We start from the raw sequence: 22,059 nt of genomic DNA, 5'->3' as shown, positions 1-22,059 counted from the left end.
GAAATGATTCAGCCGTACACTCCGCAAAGTTGATTCAGCCGTACGCTCCCCTGAGATCATCTCTCACACATCCACCGATGATCCCCTACTCGGGCGTAGCGCGCTCCCAGAGCGTGAACCTGGGGTAACGGGGCTTCTTGTTTGTAATTCTAGATTTCAAGCTTTCGTGACTACAAGGATTCATATTCTTAGGTTTTTTCGGCAAAGTCACCGTGTAGGTAAAAACATTAAAAAGTAAAATTGTAATGCTGCGTCTCTCGTGTTCTTGTTTGCGAGGCTCACCGACCTCATTTGTTTTTCAGGAGAAATGGGACAGCACGACAAGGCAGTGGCACGACAGGTCTCTCGTGCAGCTCGTGAGGCTGTTTCTGATTGATGAGGTAGAGTACATGACTGTAGTGTTCTTTGTAACGCCATTGGGTCGCGGTGCCAGGCTTCGGTGGCGCATCTTGTGTTGCGGATGATGATATATCCGAAGATTGCCCAGCGTACGTCAATTACAAGTCTATCTTCAACACGCGCGTCATTACAAAATGGCGGACCGCAACAGCGCGTCCGCCATTTTGTAATGACCCGGCTACCCGTACCCGGCCGGGTACGGGTAGCCGTTTGCGACCCTGGTGCGGCCGGGTACGGGTAGACCGTGAGTCACTGGTGAGTAACCGTTTGTCACTCATTTCCCAACGTCTTGTCTCTTCTCACAATTCAAGTTTCTAGAATCAACCCACCCACGCCTGCAACATGGCTTCATCCCGATACCCGTACCCTACCCGTACCCGGCCGGGTACGGGTAGGGTACGGGTACGGCTGGGTACGGGTACGGGTACCCGTTTGCGGCCCTGGTGCAGCCGGGTATGGGTACGGGTAAGGAATCAAAACCCGTTTGCGACCTCTGGCGTAAAGCGAGGATTTCCTGCATAGGGTCACAGTGCCTGACTTGAATATACAGTAGAACCTCTGGTCACGAACGCTTCTGACCACGAATCGGGTTTCGACCAAAAAATTCGCAACATTTTGAACTGGGGTGGCGATCAAGCATGGCCGATTTCCCCTTCCGCGCCATTTTGTTTTTGTAAGCTCCAAATTTCCTGTTGTTTGTTTACAAACAGCAACCCACGTGTGGCCGCTTGCTCACTCAGTCTCACTTAGTAATCGGTCTCGGTCAGACGTGCGCTCATTCGCTGTGAACTGTGTGCAGTTTTTTGTCTATTTTTGCATTAATTTAGCAATTAGCCATGGCCTCTAATCAAGTGAAGAGTGGTAATGTTGGTGAGAAAAAGGTTTTAAAGAAAATTGAAATCGAAGTGAAGAAGGAAATTATTGAAAAAGTATGAGCGTGGTGTGCGTGTTACCGATCTTGCTGCAGAGTACAAGAAATCAAAGTCTACGATCTCGACTATTTTGAAGCATACTAATAGGGGTTTCCCCCTTTTTTATGGCAACAAAACTGACACCTTTCGCAAGGAATCACGCTTACATTAACCACTATACTTGCAGTCAAATGCAGACAAAAAACAATACTCTGATAATGTATGCATTGTCTTTGCAACTGATTGGTCCACACCAGAGACAGCTTTCTTTAGAGCCTAGTCTCATATGTGTTCATCATTGTTTACATTTGACTGCAAGTATTGTGGTTAATGTAAGCGTGATTCTTTGCAAAATGTATCAGTTTTGTTGCCAGAAAAAAGAGGAAAACCCTATTAGTATATTTTGGTACTGGCAAAGGAGATCCCATGATATTTTGAAGCAGAATAAGGCTATTAAACAGCTAATGTTGCAAGGGGAGTTACAATGTTAACCAAGCAGAGGCCTCAAGTGCTGTAAGAGGTGGAAAAAAGTGTTGTTAGTTTCCTCTGTTGTTCAAGGTTTTCTCAGTGTTATTCAATGTTTTTACATTTAGTTTACTATTACACTGTGAATTCTATGGCATAATTAACTATTTTTGTGCTTAAAAATCTTTAAAAAAACAATATTTATATACAGTTCGTAGGAGTCTGGAACGGATTAATCGTATTTACTTACAATCCAATGGGGAAGTTAGGTTCGAGTGACGACCAAATCGGGTTGCGACCAAAGTTATAGAACGAATTATGGTCGTGACCAGAGGTTCTACTGTAGATGGTCATCTAATTAAGGTGGGAGTACCTGCATACGTGTTGATTTTTCGATCACAAAGTTGGGCCCATTCAAACAACTTATCAAGAAGTAGCTGGCATTTGTGCCCAGGTGTCTGAGATGGATGTTGGGAATTCCGTGGCAAGACAGAAAACAGAATCAATGCAGAAGTTTGGCAAGAGTTTACGACAGCTTTAGGGTGTACACTATGAGACACCTCCTTTACCAGTGTCTAAATATAGTAGTAGGTTTTTACCTATTCAACTGGTACAAAAACTGACACCTTTATATACAATCATTATCGGAGTTGTTTCTTTTTGTTTCCATTGTGACTGCTTGTGTTGTGGTTATTGCAAACATGATGCCTTGTATAAAGGTGTCAGTTTTTGTACCAGTTGAAAGGGTAAAAACCTACCACTATAGCTTTAGGGTGGTCAGTGTGTGCAGGACGGGTAAGGGCCGATTGCCGATACAGGCGTTGTAATGGTCTCCACGAGTTTGGACAACTCAAGGCAAAGATCTGAGACAAGATCGTGGGATACTCCGATCAAAGAAATCATGGGCCCCAAAGTGAGAGGGCCAGGAGGTATGCAGGTCAACAATGCTTGCCTCAGGGAGGAGGACGCCCCTGCCATGCATAGTCCCACGGGATGTTGGCTATCAACAACAAGGCAACTCCTACGACTAATTGGGAATGGGACGCAAGCGTAGGATTGATCGCCCTGTCGCTGGCCGCCTTTGGGGAGGGTGTATCGTGTGAAAGGCCGAAACACCCTAGGAACCAAAGGTTCACTACTGACGATGCGCTCCCCAAATGTCACCAGGCTCGCTGTTCATGAACTCTTGGAAGTGCTTGCACAAAGGATAGTAACATCTCATCCTGTGTTCTTTGGAATCTGGAATTGTTGACGTGACTCGGGGCTGCTCGTGCGTACGCTTGCTACCACCCGCCACGCTTGGAGCAAGAGAAAAATGTGCGTGACATCATCGTCATCATCAGCAGCGTTGTTTAACCTGCCGCGCCGGGAGATCAAACGGGACTGCGAGTCTGGTGCACTCACCGTCTGCACCGCTGGCAGCATCACCTCGTCACGCGTCGTGAGAACGATGTCAGATCTCATCTTGCCCGCTGCCCCCGCTTGTTCAGTTCGCTTGGACGGCATCACGCCCGACACACTTGCTAGCAGTTCTTCATCGACCTAACGTATATAACATCAACATCAATGGACAAAAAAAGTCCCATTGCATCATTCTTTGGTTCTTTCGGTAAAGTCACGTATAAAGATAAAATAGTGAATTAAATTAAATACTTGCACAAAGGATAGTAACATCTCATCCTGTGTTCTTTGGAATCTGGAAGTTGCGTCGTGTTGTGTGCTGCGGGTCATGGTGCAGGTGCACACAGTGGGGGATGAGTCACGTGGTGCCACCTTGGAGGCGGTGGTCAGCAGAATGAAGACGCTTCACAATCTTGTCCCTCCAACCTCCACGAAGGACGCACTTCAGCCACCGCATGCCTGTGCCGGAGTGCGGATCGTCGCCCTGTCAGCCACCATTCCCAATATAGAAGACGTGAGTTGGCGGACTTATTTGACGCTAGCGGAAGCACCCGGCGTTGCCCGGGTGAAAACAATATTCCTTAAAAAGCTTACATATATACACAGATAAAGCTTGATTTAAAGCTTTCGTGACTGCAGGGATTCATCTTCTTGGTTCTTTCGGTAAAGTCACGTAGAAGGGAAGTAATAAAATAATAAAAATAAAACATAATACAATTATTCTTGTGGCCGAAACGTCGTGAGAATAATTTTAATTATGTTTTATTTTTATTATTTTATTACTTCCCTTCTACGTGACTTTACCGAAAGAACCAAGAAGATATACGCAGATACTAATGTATTGTCAAAGGCCGGTGGGCCATTTGTACATTTCTCCAACAACAAATACATAAGAGGCTTGCACAAGTCCAAAAAGTTGTAGAAAGTGTGGGGTCAATAGTTGATGCAAAAGGTTTCAGAAAATTGTGGACCCCCCGCCCCTCAAAACATATCTTTACCCCTCGTAGGTATATATACTAACAACACCTTACATACAACAGAGTATCTATTGACTCTGTAGTAGTATTTACTGACTGTACCCTAGTATCTACTGAGCCAGTAGTAGCTACTGACTGTGTAGTAGTATTTAGTGACTGCAGTAGCTACTGACCATAGTAGTATTTACTGGGCCTACAGTAGTATCTACCGACTATATAGTAGTAACGATTATTTAAACATATATTGCTATATCTTCTTGGTTCTTTCGGTAAAGTCACGTAGAAGGGAAGTAATCAAATAATAAAAATAAAACATAATAAAATAAAATAATTCTCACGACGTTTCGGCTACAACGCAAGCAGCTGTCTTCAGGTGAAGAATGAAGACGGCTGCTTGCGTTGTAGCCGAAACGTCGTGAGAATTATTTTATTTTATTATGTTTTATTTTTATTATTTTATTGCTTCCCTTCTACGTGACTTTACCGAAAGAACCAAGAAGATGAATCCCTGCAGTCACGAAAGCTTTAAATCGAAATATATTGCTATAATTTTGATTTGAAGCTTTCGTGACTGCAGGGATCCATACTCTTTGGTTCTTTCGGTAAAGTCACGTAGGTAGAAAATAAATTGTATTTTATTTCTCTACCACTGAGCAAGCTGGCTTTTAATCAAATCTTGTCGCAATATATATACTCAGTCAAAAGGCTGCGAGTTAAAATCCTCGTTGGGGGGGGGGGGGGCTGATTCGTTCCGTAGTCCTTTGAGGGTCAATAAAATCAGTATCACTTTGTGGGGAAGTCAATATTGATCATTGGTTTCTTACCCTTTTATCTGGCAACAAAACCGACACCTTTTTTGCAAGCAGTCATGTTTGTAATATTACGAGAGTTGCGTTTTTCGTTTGCATTCCGACCGCAGGTATTGTGGTCAATGCAAACATGACTCCTTGTAAAAAAAGGTGTCAGTTTTGTTGCCAGATAAAAGGGTAACATTTTTTAAAATCATATTTTGCTACTGGCAAAGGAGGTTCCAATGGTGAAGTCAATGTTTGTTCTACGGATGGATAAGAGTGTGGAATGTTCACCGCTGACTCAGGACTGTCAACAGGATATGAGCACCGCCTCAATGCTGATTTGAGTAACAAAAATAACTTTTAATTGTATTTGCCTCACGTGACCTCCACGTCGACTGTAAACCAGTCGCGTTTCATTTGTAACATCAACCGTGAAAGGGAATTGTGTCACCGTAATCAAGTTGCACGCGGGCAAATGTCCACACATTCTTGGCTCTTTTGGTAAAGTCACCACGTAGAAGGGAAGTAATAAAATAATAAAAATAAAACATAATGCAATAATTCTCACGACGTTTCGGCCACAACGCAAGCAGCCGTCCTCAGGTGAAAACCAGGTCCGTCGAGGCGACAGAGTCTGAATGAAACAGCGCACATTCATTTTGACTCACATCAATACAATATGGAGAGGTATGAACCCTCTCGATGCATTTCCATTAATCTTTGAATGTCCTCTACACATTCTCTCTCCAGGTTGCCGAGTGGTTGTCTGATAGGGATGGAACGGCCACCTTCATAAAATTGGGCGAAAAACATCGCCCTGTGAAACTTCGCAAAATCGTGTTGGGATTTCCTTTCTTTCGTGCGCAGACCGCCTTTAAGTTCGACTTGATACTCAACTACAAGCTGGCAAGAATTATACAAACATATTCTGAGCAGAAGCCAACGCTCATTGTGAGTGCACGTGTTGTTTGTTGTTCCAAGTCAAAATGGCATGATCAGTTCTAGATTTGAAGCTTTCGTGACTGCAAGGATTCATATTCTTAGGTTGTTTCGGTAAAGTCACGTAGAAGGGAAGTAATATAATAATAAAAATAAAACATAATAAAATAATTCTCACGATGTTTCGGCCACAACGCAAGCAGCCGTCCTCAGGTGAAGAACAGGTCTGTCGATAAGACAGAGTCTGAATGAAACGTCCTCGGCTTGGAGCGTCTATTTAAGCTGGGAATTATTTTGTCAAGGCGCTCTTCCTCCTCCCTCCCAGCTTAAATAGACGCTCCAAGCCTAGGACGTGTCATTCAGATGCTGTCTTATCGACAGACCTGTTCTTCACCTGAGGACGGCTGCTTGCGTTGTGGCCGAAACGTCGTGAGAATTATTTTATTCTGTTTTATTTTATTATTTTATTACTTCCCTTCTACGTGATGACTTTACCGAAAGAACCAAGAAGATGAATCCCTGCAGTCACGAAAGCTTTAAATCGAAATGCAAGGATTCATATTCTTAGGTTTTTTCGGTAAAGTCACGTAGGTAAAAAAACATTAAAATTAATATTAATAACAGTAAAATAAAAATAAAAATCACGACGTTTCGGAGGCAACACAAGCTTCCGTCTTCAGGTGGAACCGTCACAGCCACGACAGCCGTATCAAGTAAATGAGAGATTACAAGAGCTACCACTCCGTTTATATAATGGTTGGTTTAATAAAAAGAGTGGTAGCTCTTGCAATCTCTCATTTACTTGATGCAGCTGTCGTGGCTGTGACGGTTCCACCTGAAGACGGAAGCTTGTGTTGCCTCCGAAACGTCGTGATTTTTATTTTATTTTACTGTCATTAATTTTAATTTAAATTTTTTTTTACCTAAGTGACTTTACCGAAAAAGACCTAAGAATATGGCATGCTTAGTTTAAGTGCATATTTTTTAGTATTTTCATATTTTGCATGCAAAACCCGTGAATGTGGAATGTCATAAGGTGTGTAAGGCCTCCATTGGCACGTACATAGCAAACAGGAAATGCCATGTGGACAAAAATAAATCTGACGTGTAGCCTTAACAGACTTTTGGGGGAAGTGTTGCTAAGTGAACACTTATGAAGACCGGCATAAGCACACGAGGGGTGGGTGGGTGGGCAGCGTCACCACACCGGACCGCCTTTGTTTCCCCAGTGCTGATGTTTCAGTACCACGGCAGGTACTCATTTGAGGCTGAGTAGACCTAAGGGAGGCCCAGAATTGGTTCAAATGTTCACCCTTGCTTTTGATCATGAGCGGGAATCGAACTTGGGTGACAGGGTTTGTAGCACAGTTCACTAACCAGCACTCCCCACTCGCAGATACAATCACACAAAGACAATATCCCCTAAAGATGTCTTGGGTGTGGACCAATCAACTTCAAGGGCAGTGCATATTATTATCATCATCAGAGTTGTTTCTTTTTGTTTGCATTTTGACTACTTGTGTTGTGGTTATTGGAAACATGATGCCTTGTATAAAGGTGTCAGTTTTGTACCAGTTTAAAGGGTAAAAACCTATCACTATATTTTGCCACTGGTAAAGGAGGTGTCTCATAATGTAAATGCTTCACCCCGAGCTCTCAATACTCTGATGGTGATGCTGTCTTTGAGTTGTGCGCCTTTTGGCATCATCTGGTCCAACACCAATGGAGACTAGGCTCTAAGGAAAGCTGTCTCGGGTGTGGACCAATCAACTTCAAGGACAGTGCATACATTATCAGAGTTGTTTCTTTTTGTTTGCATTTTGACTACTTGTGTTGTAGTTATTGCAAACATGATGCCTTGTATAAAGGTGTCAGTTTTTGTACCAGTCGAAAGGGTAAAAACCTATCACTATATTTTGCCACTGGATAAAGGAGATGTCTCATAATGTAAATGCTTCACCCCGAGCTCTCAATACTCTGATAGTGCGCTGTCTTTGAGTTGTGCGCCTTGTGGCATCATCTGGTCCAACACCAATGGAGACTAGGCTCTAAGGAAAGCTGTCTCGGGTGTGGACCAATCAACTTCAAGGACAGTGCACACCTTATCAGAGTTGTTTCTTTTTGTTTGCATTATGACTACTTGTGTTGTGGTTATTGCAAACATGATGCCTTGTATAAAGGTGTCAGTTTGGTACCAGTTTAAAGGGTAAAAACCTACTACTATATGTTGCCACTGCTAAAGGAGATGTCTCATAGTGTAAATGCTTCACCCCGAGCTCTCAATACTCTGATGGTGCGCTGTTTTTGGGTTGTACACCTTTTTGTGTCATCTGGTCCAACACCAATGGAGACTAGGCTCTAAGGAAAGCTGTCTCGGGTGTGGACCAATCAACTTCAAGGACAGTGCATACATTATCAGAGTTATGTTCGTTTGTTTGCATTCCGACTGCAAGTATTGTGGTCTATGCAAACATGACTCCTTGTATAAAGGTGTCAGTTTTGTACCAGTTGAAAGGGAAAAAACCTCCTACTACGACAATATCCGCTGTTGAGTCTTTACAAGACTGGGCAAGCACCTGTAGATGCCATACACATATACGCTTGCACACACAAGACGCTATAAAAGTTTGCGTTTATACAATGAATATCATACCTAGTCAATCAGACATATATACATTTTTAAATGGTTTAGGCCTTAGATATTTCACGTGTAAGTTTATGCCTTTGGAAGCAGGCATACTTTTTAATGGTGTGATTATTTCAAGGACAGTGCATACATTATCAGAGTTATGTTTACACTATGGGGACCTCATTTGCCAGTAAAAATATGATAATTGGTTCTTTACCCTTCTATCTGGCAACAAAACTGACTGATTGGTCCACACCAATCAACTTCAAGGACAGTGCACATTATCAGAGTTATGTTCTTTTGTTTGTATTATGACTGCAGGTATTGCGGTCTATGCAAACATGACTCCTTGCAAAAAGGTGTCAGTTTTGTTGCCAGATAGAAGGGTAAAGAACCAATTATCAGAGTTATGTTTGTTTTGTTTGCATTTCGACCGCAGGTATTGTGGTCAATGCAAACATGACTCCTTGTAAAAAAAGGTGTCAGTTTTGTTGCCAGATAAAAGGGTAAAAAACCAATGATCGGTGTGGTTATTCTTTTACAGTTCTGTGCGACCAGAAGAAGTGTCCAGCTGGCTGCAGCCACGCTGGCTAAAGATGCCAAATTCATGATTGATTCCCAGCACAGGCAGAGGTAGGAGTGGGAATTCGCAAATGTTCTGTGATTAAGATGTTGGTGTTAAAGTAAGAGTCAAGGTGCCGTCCTGAAATCCCTTGTTCGAGCCACTGCTGGTGTTCACCTCCGCTTGAGAGAGGAAAATATAGTCTTAGGTTTTTTCGGTAAAGTCACCGTGTAGGTAAAACATTAAAATTAATGAAAGTAAAATAAAATAAAAAATAAAAATCACGACGTTTCGGAGGCAACACAAGCTTCCGTCTTCAGGTGGAACCGTCACAGCCACGACAGCCGCATCAAGTTAATGAGAGATCGCAAGAGCTACCACTCCGTATCTATAATGGTTGAGGCGGGAAGGGCCAGGAACGGCACACTTGTTATTATTAATATTTATTAATAACATGCTCCACCAAACTTGCAGCCATAGCTGGCAGCAAGGTGATCAAGGGGAGAGATTGACACACGTGATTGTGGAAATTCCACACTTCCATGATGGCGCCAAGTCCATCCGTAGTGCCATATCAGTTAAAAAGAGATGAGCGCGCAACACACATCATCGTCATCAGCCATCATCAATCCACTGCTGGATGAAAAGCCAAACGATATTTTGTGTTCAGTGTGCCGTGAAGATGGCAGTAAGCTCAAAGGTTTGTGCCGTGGAATGAAACGTGTTGAGTAGCGCTGCTCTAGAGGGATAATGGTCTATCTTCTTGGTTCTTTCGGTAAAGTCGTCACGTAGAAGGGAAGTAATAAAATAATAAAAATAAAACATAATAAAACAATTCTCACGACGTTTCGGCCACAACGCAAGCAGCCGTCCTCAGGTGAAAACCAGGTCCGTCGAGGCGACAGAGTCTGAATGAAACAGCACACGAGCTTGGAGCATATATATAAGCTGGGCGCATTGACAAAGGAATTTGCATATCAAGAGGAATGTAGCATATTTATGGGAAATGCAGGAATGTGATTAGTACTGCATATGCATGTGCATCATGCAGGATTAACAGCATCAAAGGGAGCTGCAGTTACTGCTGCAGCAGCAGTACTTCCCTTCTACGTGACTTTACCGAAAGAACCAAGAAGATGAATCCCTGCAGTCACGAAAGAAGCTTTAAATCGATCAGGGTCTACTCTGTCACATTGACCAGACGTGATGGGAGAGGCAGGCGTACCCACACTTTACCGCACTACGCGCCACCTGCCGGCTTGTGTGTTTATACACTGCTCAGTGGGCACGGGCAGTGGTGGGGAGGGAGGGGGGTTAAAAAAACGTGCACCGTTGTTTAAAAGATCGTGAGTGAGTGAGTAGAGAGTGAATGAGTGGGTGAGTAGGTGAGTGGGTGAGTGAGTGGGTGAGTAGGTGAGTGAGTGAGTGGCGTGAGTGGGTGAGTGAGTGGGTGGAGTGAGTGGGTGAGTGAGTGAGTGGGTGAGTGAGTGGGTGGGTGAGTGAGTGGGTGAATGAGTGAAAGAGTGGGTGAGTGGGTGGGTGAGTGGGTGAGTGAATGAGTGAGTGGGTGAGTAGGTGAGTGAGTGAGTGGGTGAGTGAGTGGGTGAGTGAGTGAGTGAGTGGGTGAGTGAATGAGTGAATGGGTGAGTGGGTGAGTGAGTGGAGTGAGTGAGCAGAGAGTGAGTGGGTGGGTGAGTAGGTGAGTGGGTGAGTGAGTGGGTGAGTGAGTGAGTGGAGTGAGTGGGTGAGTGAGTGAGTGGGTGAGTGAGTGGGTGAGTGAATGAGTGAGTGGGTGAGTGAGTGGGTGAGTGGGTGAGTGAGTGGGTGAGTGGGTGAGTGGGTAAGTGGGTGGGTGAGTGGATGCGTGAGTGAGTGAGTGGGTGAGTGAATGAGTGAATGGGTGAGTGGGTGAGTGAGTGGAGTGAGTGAGCAGAGAGTGAGTGGGTAGGTAAGTAGGTGAGTGGATGAGTGAGTGGGTGAGTAGGTGAGTGAGTGAGTGGGTGAGTGAGTGAGTGGGTGAGTGAGTGGGTGAGTGAATGAGTGGGTGGGTGAGTGAGTGGGTGAGTGGGTGAGTGAGTGGGTGAGTGGGTGAGTGAGTGGGTGAGTGAATGAGTGAGTGGGTGAGTAGGTGAGTGAGTGAGTGAGTGAGTGGGTGAGTGAGTGGGTGAGTGAGAGGGAGAGTGAGTGGGTGGGTGGGTGAGTGGGTGAGTGAGTGCGTGAGTGAGTGGGTGAGTGGGTGGGTGAGTGAGTGGATGAGTGAGTGGGCTGGGTGGGTAAGTGGGTGGGTGAGTGGATGGGTCAGTGAGGAGGTGAGTGAGTGGGTGAGTGAGTGAGTGGGTGAGTGAATGAGTGAGTGGGTGAGTGAGTGGGTGAGTGAGTGAGTGAGTGGGTGGTTGGGTGGGTGAGTGAGTGAGTGGGTGAGTGAGTGGGTGAGTGAGTGGGTGGGTGAGTGGGTGAGTGAGTGAGTGAGTGGGTGAGTGAGTGGAGTGAGTGGGTGAGTGAATGAGTGAGTGAGTGGGTGAGTAGGTGAGTGAGTGAATGGGTGAGTGAGTGGGTGAGTGAGTGAGTGGGTAAGTGAGTGGAGTGAGTGGGTGAGTGAGTGGGTGAGTGAGTGGGTGAGTTAGTGGGTGAGTGGGTGAGTGAATGAGTGGGTGAGTGAGTGAGTGGGTGAGTGAGTGAGTGAGTGGGTGAGTGAGTGGGTGAGTGAGTGAGTGAGTGAGTGAGTGAGTGAGTGAGTGGGTGAGTGAGTGGGTGAGTGAGTGAGTGGGTGAGTGGGTGAGTGAGTGAGTGAGTGGGTGGTTGGGTGGGTGGGTGAGTGAGTGAGTGGGTGAGTGAGTGGGTGAGTGAGTGGGTGGGTGAGTGGGTGAGTGAGTGAGTGGGTGAGTGAGTGGAGTGAGTGGGTGAGTGAATGAGTGAGTGAGTGGGTGAGTAGGTGAGTGAGTGAATGGGTGAGTGAGTGGGTGAGTGAGTGAGTGGGTAAGTGAGTGGAGTGAGTGGGTGAGTGAGTGGGTGAGTGAGTGGGTGAGTTAGTGGGTGAGTGGGTGAGTGAATGAGTGGGTGAGTGAGTGAGTGGGTGAGTGAGTGAGTGAGTGAGTGGGTGAGTGAGTGGGTGAGTGAGTGAGTGAGTGGGTGAGTGAGTGGGTGAGTGAGTGAGTGGGTGAGTGGGTGAGTGAGTGAGTGGGTGGTTGGGTGGGTGAGTGAGTGAGTGGGTGAGTGAGTGGGTGAGTGAGTGGGTGGGTGGGTGAGTGGGTGAGTGAGTGAGTGGGTGAGTGAGTGGAGAGAGTGGGTGAGTGAATGAGTGAGTGGGTGAGTAGGTGAGTGAGTGAATGGGTGAGTGAGTGGGTGAGTGAGTGAGTGGGTAAGTGAGTGAAGTGAGTGGGTGAGTGAGTGGGTGAGTGAGTGGGTGAGTTAGTGGGTGAGTGGGTGAGTGAATAAGTGGGTGAGTGGGTGAGTGGGTGAGTGAATGAGTGAATGAGTGAATGAGTGAGTGGGTGAGTGGGTGAGTGAGTGGGTGAGTGAGTGGGTGAGTGAGTGGGTGAGTGAGTGGGTGAGTGAGTGAGTGGGTGAGTGAGTGAATGAGTGGGTGAGTGAGTGGGTGAGTGAATGAGTGGGTGAGTGAGTGAATGAGTGAGTGGGTGGGTGAGTGAATGGGTGAGTGGGTGAATGAGTGAGTGGGTGAGTGGGTGAGTGAGTGGGTGGAAGGTGGAATTGATTGCAAGTCTAGTGTGCTCACCACTACACCATATATACCGATCATTTATTGTCATTTCAGACTGCAGGTGCATGCTTCTTACCTGAAGGATATCAAGTTGAGAGGTACGCTTGTAAAGCTCTCACTGTGCTTTGTTAACGAGGATTGAAAATAATTGCATCGAAATATCAAGCAAACATTCGTGTCATTTGTTTTTATTACTCTTGTAGATTTGCTGACCAAAGGAATTGCATACCATCATGCAGGAATGGAAATGTCTGATAGAAGAAACATTGAAGATGTTTTCTTGCGAGGAGAACTGCCAGTACTGTGTACGTAAAACATGAGTATATACTTTATTCATGGAGAGATTGTAGATTATACTATGAGGCATCTCCTTTACCAGTGTACCAGTTGAAAGGGTAAAAACCTACTACTAGATTGTAGATTGATATACGTGTCCATGTATCAGGTTTGCATGCGGCTTTGTGAAATTAGTAGGGTCTGTCATGTGTGCATATTTCAGGATTACAAACCCATACTGAGCCATATATACTAATAACCCAAAACCTCTATTATGGAGCATCTAGCAACATTGCCCCATCCGCGAAGCTACTGCAGAATGTGTGCAAACACAGCGGGTTCTTTCGTGATCGCCTTGTGATGAAAGAATGGTGCAAATACAGAGTGTGTTTGTTTGTCTTCTTGGTTCTTTCGGTAAAGTCACGTAGAAGGGAAGTAATGAAATAATAAAAATGAAACATAATAAAATAACATAATAATTATTATCTTTTATTTTTGTTATTTTATTATTTCCCTTCTACGTGACTTTACCGAAAGAACCAAGAAGACGAATCCCTGCTGCAGTCACGAAAGAAGCTTTAAATTATTTTATTATGTTACAATTTTGTTATTTTATTATTTCCCTTCTACGTGACTTCACCGAAAGAACCAAGAAGACGAATCCCTGCTACAGTCACGAAAGAAGCTTTAAATCAAACTGTGTTTGTTTGATTTCTCTGCAGTCTCCACAAGTACACTGGCTATGGGTGTCAACCTTCCTGCACACCTGGTCATCGTCAAATCGACGATGCACTACACCGGGGGAGGCATGCTGCAAGAATATAGGGACACAGATATTCTACAGATGATTGGCAGGGCAGGAAGACCGCAGGTAGATGCACATCTTCTGTATATGTTGGTTCATGCATCCTTACTTTTCTGAACTAAGTACGGTAAAACTTTGGATTGCGAACATAATTCGTACCGTAAATGTGTTTGTAATCTAGAGCACTCGTATAGTTAAGGGAAGTAATAAAGTAATAAAAATACAACATAATAATATAATATAATAATATAATAAAATAATATAATAAAATAATAAAATAATATGATCATATCATATTATATTTCGATGTAAAGCTTTCGTGACTGCAGGGATTCATCTTCTTGGTTCTTTCGGTAAAGTCACGTAGAAGGGAAGTAATAAAATAAAAATAAAACACAATTAAATACTATTTTGTACTTTATAATAAAATAATAAAATAAAACATAATAGAATACAATTTTGTATTTTATAATGTTTTATTTTTATTATTTTATTAATTCCCTTCTACGTGACTTTACCGAAAGAACCAATAAGATGAATCCCTGCAGTCACGAAAGCTTTCAATCGAAATTTAAATCGAAATGTATTTGAACATGTTTTGTGTTTGGGAGAAAACACAAAATACCAAATTATATTTTATTACGTTTAATTTTTATTATTTTATCATTTCCCTTCTACGTTCAAATAAACCATGCCAATAATTCAATGCAGGATCCATCTGAATTTCCTGAGACTCATTAAAGCTTTTCCTGAATTTATCTAATGATTAGTACGGCTAATTATCTATGTTTATGTAAAGTGACATGCGTTGTATCGTTCACAGTTTGATGTTTCAGCCACTGCCGTGATACTGACAAGAAACGAATTGAAAGAAAAATATGAACAAATGCTCAGTGGGACCCAGAAACTAGAAAGCAGGTAGGACAGTAACGACAATATTGTTCTACACTATGGGGACCTCATTTGCCAGTAAAAATATGATAATTGGTTCTTTACCCTTCTATCTGGCAACAAAACTGACACCTTTTTGCAAGGAGTCATGTTTGCATAGACCGCAATACCTGCAGTCATAATACAAACAAAAAACACAACTCTGATAATGTATGCACTGTCCTTGAAGTTGATTGGTCCACACCCGAGACAGCTTTCCTTAGAGCCTAGTCTCATATGGGTTGGACCAGATGACGCCAAAAGGCGCACAACTCAAGGACAATGCACCATCAGAGTATCAGAGTTATGTTCTTTTGTTTGTATTATGACTGCAGGTATTGCGGTCTATGCAAACATGACTCCTTGCAAAAAGGTGTCAGTTTTGTTGCCAGATAGAAGGGTCAAGAACCAATTGACAATATTGTTCTTCTTTGGTTCTTTCGGTAAAGTCACGTATAAAGATTAAATAATACATTAAATAATAGCATCATACGACGTTTCTCCGTACCTGTGTTTCTCTCTCTCTCTCTGTGTATCTCTGTGATGTCTGTCTGCTTATATGTCTGTCTGTGTGTCTATGTTGTGTGTCTCTCTCTGTGTGTGTCTCTGTGTTGCTCTCTCTCTGTGTATCTCTGTGATGTCTGTCTGCTTATATGTCTGTCTGTGTGTCTATGTTGTGTGTCTCTCTCTGTGTGTGTCTCTGTGTTGCTCTCTCTCTGTGTATCTCTGTGATGTCTGTCTGCTTATATGTCTGTCTGTGTGTCTATGTTGTGTGTCTCTCTCTGTGTGTGTCTCTGTGTTGCTCTCTCTCTGTGTATCTTGGTGATATCTGTCTGCTTATATGTCTGTCTACAGTTTTCTGGTTAGATTTTTTTGTCGCTATTTCATTTATACCTGATTATGATTGCTTGTGTTGCAGTCGAAACGTCGTGTGCTATTATTTAATTTATTATTTTATATTCTTAGGTTTTTTTCGGTAAAGTCACGTAGGTAAAAACATTAAAAAGTAAAATAAAATAGCCTTTGTTATGCAGTCTAGTCTTGGTCTCAAGCCTCACCTTACCATATTAATACAAAGTATGCGGCCCTTCCCCCCTCTCCAGCCATTATATAAACGCAGTGGTAGCTCCTGTAATCTCTCATTTACTTGATGCAGCTGTCGTGGCTGTGACGGTACCTCCTGAAGACGGAAGCTTGTGTTGCCTCCGAAACGTCGTGAATTTTTATTTTTATTTTACTTTAAAATGTTTTTACCTACACGGTGACTTTACCGAAAAAACCTAAGAATATGAATCATTGCAGTCACGAAAGCTTCAAATCTAGAATTATTATTTTATCTTTAGACGTGACTTTACCGAAAGAACCAAAGAATAATTACTGCAGTCACGAAAGCTTCAAAATTAAGATTGACAGTATTGTTGTTACATGTATACATTGGGCATACACATGTACATGTTTTGATTTAAAGCTTTCGTGACTGCAGGGAGTCATCTTCTTGGTTCTTTCGGTAAAGTCACGTAGAAGAGAAGTAATAAAATAATAAAAATAAAACATAATACAATAATTCTCACGACGTTTCGGCCACAACGCAAGCAGCCGTCCTCAGGTGAAGAACAGGGCTGTCGGAAAGACAGCGTCTGAATGAGCTTCTACGTGACTTTACCGAAAGAACCAAGAAGATAGATCACACACGTGTTCTGGAATCTCCACTTGGGCTCTGGGTGAATCTTAGAATCGACTCTGAGATCGTGTTACTTGCCCATAAAGCACCCACCTACATTTGGGACTTTTAGAACCCCAGTATTCTATCTCGCAATCTACATTTCATGGATCCCAGTCTTCTCTGCATCCCACTAATGAGACGGCACTCCAAGGGCGATGGGGCCTTCTGCTGTGTGGCTCTACATCTGTGTAATGCCCTCCACAGACATGTTTGTGATGTGGGTATTGTCAATGTTTATGAAGTCACGATTGAAAGCTGACGTCCTTACTATTTCTTTGGAACACTAGAGCAATTACTGAGTGCAACGTATTCAACGATGACATTTTCACATGCAACAGCTCTTTGGTTCTTTTGAGGAAAAGTAGCGTATCAATATAAACATTTATTTAGAATTATACTATCTTGTTCAGGATCTTTCCAATTTCCGTGCTATAATGAAAACTTTCTCAGTTAATTTGAAGATACGTTCAGAATGATGTGTTTTTTTTCTACCTTTTGTGAATTTCCATTAAGCATCTTCCTCTCTGCATCTTCCATGTTCCCATCGCTATGAAGTAGCTACCGTTAATTTCATCTTCTTAGTACTTTCGGTAAAGTCACGTAGAAGGGAAATAATAAAATAATAAAAATCAAACATAATAACATACAATTCTCACGACGTTTCGGCCACAACGCAAGCAGCCGTCCTCAGGTGAAGAACAGGTCTGTCGGAAAGACAGCGTCTGAATGAAACACCACCAAGCTTGGCAGCGTATATTTAAGCTGGGTTAGAGTAGGAGGGCGCCTTGACAAAGGAATTTGCATATCAACAGAGGAATGTTGCATATTTATGGAAAAATGCAGATATGGGATTAGTCACTACTTGTGGAATGTGTAGGAGATGGGGGGTGGGGGTTTCAAAGTCATATCATGCCCGTGCATTATGTAGGATTAGCAGCAACAAGGGGAGGGAGTAGGGTTAGCAGTCATAAAGGGAAGTAATTTTAATAGTAAGAAGCTGCAGCAGCCAAACCACCACCACTACGTACCAGAGGTGTGGACTCGAGTCATGTGACTTGGACTCGAGTCAGACTCGAGTCATGAATTTGATGACTTCAGACTCCACTTGGACTTGCATAACAATGACTTTGTCCCACCTCTGAGCTGGTGTGGACTCGAGTCATGTGACTTGGACTCGAGTCAGACTCGAGTCATGAATTTGATGACTTCAGACTCGACTTGGACTTGCATAACAATGACTTTGTCCCACCTCTGAGCTGGTGTGGACTCGAGTCATGTGACTTGGACTCGAGTCAGACTCGAGTCATGAATTTGATGACTTCAGACTCGACTTGGACTTGCATAACAATGACTTTGTCCCACCTCTGAGCTGGTGTGGACTCGAGTCATGTGACTTGGACTCGAGTCAGACTCGAGTCATGAATTTGATGACTTCAGACTCCACTTGGACTTGCATAACAATGACTTTGTCCCACCTCTGAGCTGGTGTGGACTCGAGTCATGTGACTTGGACTCGAGTCAGACTCGAGTCATGAATTTGATGACTTCAGACTCGACTTGGACTTGCATAACAATGACTTTGTCCCACCTCTGAGCTGGTGTGGACTCGAGTCATGTGACTTGGACTCGAGTCAGACTCGAGTCATGAATTTGATGACTTCAGACTCGACTTGGACTTGCATAACAATGACTTTGTCCCACCTCTGAGCTGGTGTGGACTCGAGTCATGTGACTTGGACTCGAGTCAGACTCGAGTCATGAATTTGATGACTTCAGACTCGACTTGGACTTGCATAACAATGACTTTGTCCCACCTCTGAGCTGGTGTGGACTCGAGTCATGTGACTTGGACTCGAGTCAGACTCGAGTCATGAATTTGATGACTTCAGACTCGACTTGGACTTGCATAACAATGACTTTGTCCCACCTCTGAGCTGGTGTGGACTCGAGTCATGTGACTTGGACTCGAGTCAGACTCGAGTCATGAATTTGATGACTTCAGACTCGACTTGGACTTGCATAACAATGACTTTGTCCCACCTCTGAGCTGGTGTGGACTCGAGTCATGTGACTTGGACTCGAGTCAGACTCGAGTCATGAATTTGATGACTTCAGACTCCACTTGGACTTGCATAACAATGACTTTGTCCCACCTCTGAGCTGGTGTGGACTCGAGTCATGTGACTTGGACTCGAGTCAGACTCGAGTCATGAATTTGATGACTTCAGACTCCACTTGGACTTGCATAACAATGACTTTGTCCCACCTCTGAGCTGGTGTGGACTCGAGTCATGTGACTTGGACTCGAGTCAGACTCGAGTCATGAATTTGATGACTTCAGACTCCACTTGGACTTGCATAACAATGACTTTGTCCCACCTCTGAGCTGGTGTGGACTCGAGTTATGTGACTTGGACTCGAGTCAGACTCGAGTCATGAATTTGATGACTTCAGACTCGACTTGGACTTGCATAACAATGACTTTGTCCCACCTCTGAGCTGGTGTGGACTCGAGTCATGTGACTTGGACTCGAGTCAGACTCGAGTCATGAATTTGATGACTTCAGACTCGACTTGGACTTGCATAACAATGACTTTGTCCCACCTCTGAGCTGGTGTGGACTCGAGTCATGTGACTTGGACTCGAGTCAGACTCGAGTCATGAATTTGATGACTTCAGACTCGACTTGGACTTGCATAACAATGACTTTGTCCCACCTCTGAGCTGGTGTGGACTCGAGTCATGTGACTTGGACTCGAGTCAGACTCGAGTCATGAATTTGATGACTTCAGACTCGACTTGGACTTGCATAACAATGACTTTGTCCCACCTCTGAGCTGGTGTGGACTCGAGTCATGTGACTTGGACTCGAGTCAGACTCGAGTCATGAATTTGATGACTTCAGACTCGACTTGGACTTGCATAACAATGACTTTGTCCCACCTCTGAGCTGGTGTGGACTCGAGTCATGTGACTTGGACTCGAGTCAGACTCGAGTCATGAATTTGATGACTTCAGACTCGACTTGGACTTGCATAACAATGACTTTGTCCCACCTCTGAGCTGGTGTGGACTCGAGTCATGTGACTTGGACTCGAGTCAGACTCGAGTCATGAATTTGATGACTTCAGACTCGACTTGGACTTGCATAACAATGACTTTGTCCCACCTCTGCTATGTACCGTTCATTTGTCAACACCTTTGGTCTCCTGCAGTTTGCACATGAATCTAACAGAGCACCTCAATGCAGAGATCGTCTTGCACACGATCACAGATGTCAACGTGGCATTGGATTGGATCCGATCCACATTCCTGTACGTTCGGGCACTCAAAAACCCAAAGTATTACAGTAAGAAATGCATTTGCAATTCAAAATGAAAACGTACAATATTCGCGTGACAGATGCAAAAAAAAAATAGCGTTGCCTCTTGAATCGCTAATGTGTGTGATAGTATACTCTTATGTTTTTTTGCAAAGTCACCGTGTAGGTAAAATATAAAATTAAAATTAATGAAAGTAAAATAAAAATCACGACGTTTCGGAGGCAACACAAGCTTCCGTCTTCAGGTGGAACCGTCACAGCCACGATTGCTGTGAGGAAATAACATGTTTGAATGTTATGAAGTACAAAGGACATAATTAGAGTGTATTTGTAAGGGGTCAATGTTAAACATTCTGACAATTTAGAGTTTGTTCATTGACATCAAGTGTTTAAATAGTTTTGACTATGACAAGATAAAGTCACGTAGAAGGGAAGTAATAAAATAATTAGAATACAATATAATAAAATAATATAATAATATAATGTAATAATATAATATAATAAAATAATATAATAATATAATTTAATAATATAATATAATAAAATAATATAATTTTATAATATAATATAATAATATAATAATATAATTTAATACTATAAATAATATAATATAACAATATAATTAATAATATAATATAAATAATAATATAATAATATAATTTAATAATATAATATAATAAAATAATATAATAATATAATTTAATAATATAATATAGTAAAATAATATAATAATATAATTTAATAAAATAATATAATAAACTAATATAATATTAAAAATATAATTTAATAAAATAATATAATAATATAATATAATAATATAATATAATAATATTAAAAAAATGTTACTTCCCTTCTACGTGACTTTACCGAAAGAACCAAGAAGATGAATCCCTGCAGTCAGGAAAGAAGCTTTAAATCAAAATTTATGACAATATATTCACCTGTTAAAGTCATTTTAAGTACATCTCAAGCGATGCATAAAAAGGCAGCATACTGACAAATAAATGCACTCTGTGTGAATCACTGATACAGAATTTGCCGCTGGTCTGAGCAAAGAGGATATAGAGAAGAAACTTCTGCAAGGTATAGTGATATTAACGCAATTTAACACCAAACTGTAATTTTACAGGAATGATCGTAGACAATGCTCACGACGTTTCGATCGCAACACAAGCAATCATCATCCGGTGTGAAAACCACAGCAAGAAAATTAGAAAAAAAAATAAGTGCCGGTTTTTTCCATTTTTTTTTTTGCTGTGTTTTTCACACTTGATGATGATTGCTTGTGTGGCGATCGAAACGTCGTGAGCATTTTATTGTTTTATATATTTTTTATTTTATTGTTTCCCTTCTACGTGACTTTACCGAAAGCGCCAAGAAGAAAAATCTGGACCTGTTTCGACATTCAATGTATAAGCCGTCAGGCTGGCTTGAACCAATATTAGTGACCTGCCAGACGTCACTAGGCAGGGATGCTCTGTTAGCTATGAATGTGTCGAGCATATTTTAGATTTTAACAAATATGGGAAGGCTGATTACCTGCTTAGTTCATTGGTTGTATTGTCCACAACGACGTCAATGTTTATTTTGCATTCTTTATTTCAGAACTATGCTTAGAGAGTTTGAACTCACTCGCCACTTACAAGCTAATTTGTATGCAGAACGGATATATTAAGCCAACAGGTAATTCATCATTCTGCTTATTATTATTACTACGTGTTTATTTTCTCTATTTGTGATGAAAAAACATAATGTCATTTCACATTTTATTCGTATATAGTGTCCAGTCATCAGTGCAAATCTCAGAAGGTGCTGTAGAATTTGTAACGTGCACAGCTTCCTAACGGAGTCACAGGAGGAAACGCACAGACCAGCAGGGGAGGCAGTGAGAGCATTTGCCAACAACTGCCCACGCCCTGTGCCGCTATATTGGGATGTTTCGCCAACTCCATGAATTATAGCAATATGCAATATAGATCGTTTATTGTCATTGTCACCAGTACAACGAAATTTAAAATGCTCACCAGTCAGGGCATCATTCATAAATTTAAATTGAATAAAACAAGAAAATAAAAATAAAATTAAATGAAAGATAATCAATTTATACTATATATAAAAACAGCCCAAGTATACCCACATACCCACATAAGGTCACATTTTGTCATTGCACATCTCTATTTCACAGTCAATTGTAAACGCTATTACTT

At 42.4% G+C, this 22,059-nt stretch overlaps 1 protein-coding gene across 1 annotated transcript in view; it reads left to right on the top strand.

Annotated features, from left to right (window-relative positions):
- The window catches only part of LOC133362811 (probable ATP-dependent DNA helicase HFM1), a 134,488-nt gene that overhangs the window by 5,994 nt on the left and 106,435 nt on the right, over positions 1-22,059 (top strand). Inside the window, exons 5-9 of the mRNA XM_061581756.1 lie at positions 303-380; positions 3,514-3,690; positions 5,698-5,898; positions 9,060-9,148; positions 12,850-12,893. Coding sequence (XP_061437740.1) covers positions 303-380; positions 3,514-3,690; positions 5,698-5,898; positions 9,060-9,148; positions 12,850-12,893 — 589 coding nt within the window. The remainder of the gene's footprint in view (positions 1-302; positions 381-3,513; positions 3,691-5,697; positions 5,899-9,059; positions 9,149-12,849; positions 12,894-22,059) is intronic.

Source organism: Lethenteron reissneri, unplaced genomic scaffold, assembly GCF_015708825.2.
Source record: "Lethenteron reissneri isolate LAM-NWPU_2019-01 unplaced genomic scaffold, ASM1570882v1 scaffold_1630, whole genome shotgun sequence".
Lineage (NCBI taxonomy): Eukaryota > Metazoa > Chordata > Hyperoartia > Petromyzontiformes > Petromyzontidae > Lethenteron > Lethenteron reissneri.
This window is presented reverse-complemented; position numbering and strand designations above follow the sequence as displayed.